This window comes from Seriola lalandi, unplaced genomic scaffold, assembly GCF_002814215.2.
Source record: "Seriola lalandi dorsalis isolate HSWRI2012SDOR001 ecotype SW California unplaced genomic scaffold, Sedor1 jcf7180002000986, whole genome shotgun sequence".
NCBI classification, from domain to species: Eukaryota; Metazoa; Chordata; class Actinopteri; order Carangiformes; family Carangidae; genus Seriola; species Seriola lalandi.
In genome coordinates this window covers 1-1,850 of record NW_019471645.1, presented here as the reverse complement: position 1 = coordinate 1,850, position 1,850 = coordinate 1, and the positions used below count along the sequence as shown (strand labels likewise).

Here is a 1,850-nt window from a genome sequence, read left to right as displayed (position 1 = left end):
AAAGGCCCCAGCTGCAAGGGTGTATTAGTTAAGGCAGTGGCCAGTGTCAGCAGCAATGACAGCTGGGTACCCTGCACTATTGTCCCTGTGTGATGGTGACCAGCCTTATCAGAGATCCCTTGTGTGTGATTTGGGGCTGATTTGGCTCAGATGAGACAGATGCTCCCTCCTATAAATACTCAAAATAGTAATGTTAAATGTTTGCGATGAAATGCAATAAAAAAAATTTTTTTTCTTTTTTAAATTTTTTTTTCTTTTCTTTACACATAGCTGCTAATAACTTACCCCTGATTAAGCAGGATATCAACCACACACAGTAATTGGGACTTTGCTAACAGTTCTGTTTCTCCTGCAGACGACATGGAGGCCATCCCTGTTAAGCAGTTTGTTAAACACATCATGGAGCTCTATAAGAACACCCTACAAGGTTTCGCTGAAGAATTTGAGGTATGCTTTTTTTTGGAGCACTGTGAACCTTTGCTACAATGTTTAACTCAGGCTGCAGAATAAATTAAAGTACATTTGTAGTTTTTAGTCATGCTGACATTTGTGCTTTTTAGTAAAGTGTCCGCAACTATTGGATGGATTGCCATAAAACACTTTCATATTCGCCTAAGGACAAATTATAATAACTTTGGTGATCCCCTGATTTTTCAGGTCAAAATTAATTAAATTTGTCCAGTGCTTTGGTTTACGACTAAATATCTTAGCTTATTTGCTGACATTCCCATCATCCTTAGCTGTACCACAAGATACAAGACTAAGATGTTTAACATGTCAAACATATCTGCACAGCATAAGCATGTTAGTATTGACATTGTGAGCATGTTAGCATGCTGCTCCTATGTTTGTGTGCAGGGTTGCTAATTTTGAACAGATGGTTGTGAGAAAGATGGAGAGAAAGATCAAGCGATACAGGGGTAATTAGAGAAGGTCTGTCTGCTGGTTGACTGGATGGGAACACACTAACTGTGTAGCCAGGTTAAAGAATGAGGCAGAAGCTTCACCCCTTAAAGGACTCCTTCTAATTGGGGTCATCTGATGTGAAGCTTTTGTGCATAATTTTTCAAATGCACCACAATGAAACTGTGTTGGAAATAATTGTAGTATTTTAGGGGTGGGTGCACTGTGGTGTAGTAAATAAGAAGAGAAGAAGGCCGTCCTACTGGAGGCGTGAGTTCAAAACCCAGTGGTAGTAAACATCTGCTCTGCTGAAGCACCCTTAACTGAGACCCTGAATCCCTGTCAGAGTTTCAGCTTTACACTTCACCCTGAGCTCTGAGCTCTGAGCTCCTCATGCAGAGAGCACCAAAACACAAGACAAGTTTCCCTTTCAAGATCAATAGTATCACAAAAAGATGAAATCTGAGAAGTTTTACTTCAAGAAATAAAAACATGCAGTTTTTAATGAAAACACTGTCACAGTTTAAGTAAATATAATTCCCTTTCCAAGGGTAATTCATTACATCTTTTATCCTTATTTAACAAAATCCATCTGCCTATGTCTCCCTCTCTCCAGGAGGTCCAACGCTCGACAGCAGACCTGAAAATTACAGCAGAGCATTCCAATCATCCTGACAACAAGCACAAAAACCGATACATCAACATTGTGGCCTGTGAGTCAGCTGTAAAATCTGATTATGATGTCTACTGCTGCGGAATCCAATAATGTTTTAATAACACGTTTTCATCCTTTTAATAATTCACCCAAATATGTCAATGCTTTCCCTAGATGACCACAGCAGGGTGAAATTACGAGCCCTGGCAGGGAAAGATGCAAAACACTCAGATTACATCAATGCCAACTATGTGGATGTGAGTTTTACCAACCACTTGACATGTTAGAATCA

General features: G+C 39.7%; 1 protein-coding gene across 1 annotated transcript; it reads left to right on the top strand.

Moving 5' to 3' along the window:
- Nucleotides 1-355: 355 nt before the first annotated feature.
- On the top strand, nt 356-1,815 carry LOC111663407 (receptor-type tyrosine-protein phosphatase gamma-like; the record flags this gene model as incomplete). Its single annotated transcript, XM_023417576.1, has 3 exons — nt 356-447; nt 1,520-1,616; nt 1,733-1,815. Coding segments are annotated over 3 exons (272 nt in total), but the record flags the coding sequence as incomplete, so codon positions are not given.
- Nucleotides 1,816-1,850: the final 35 nt, after the last annotated feature.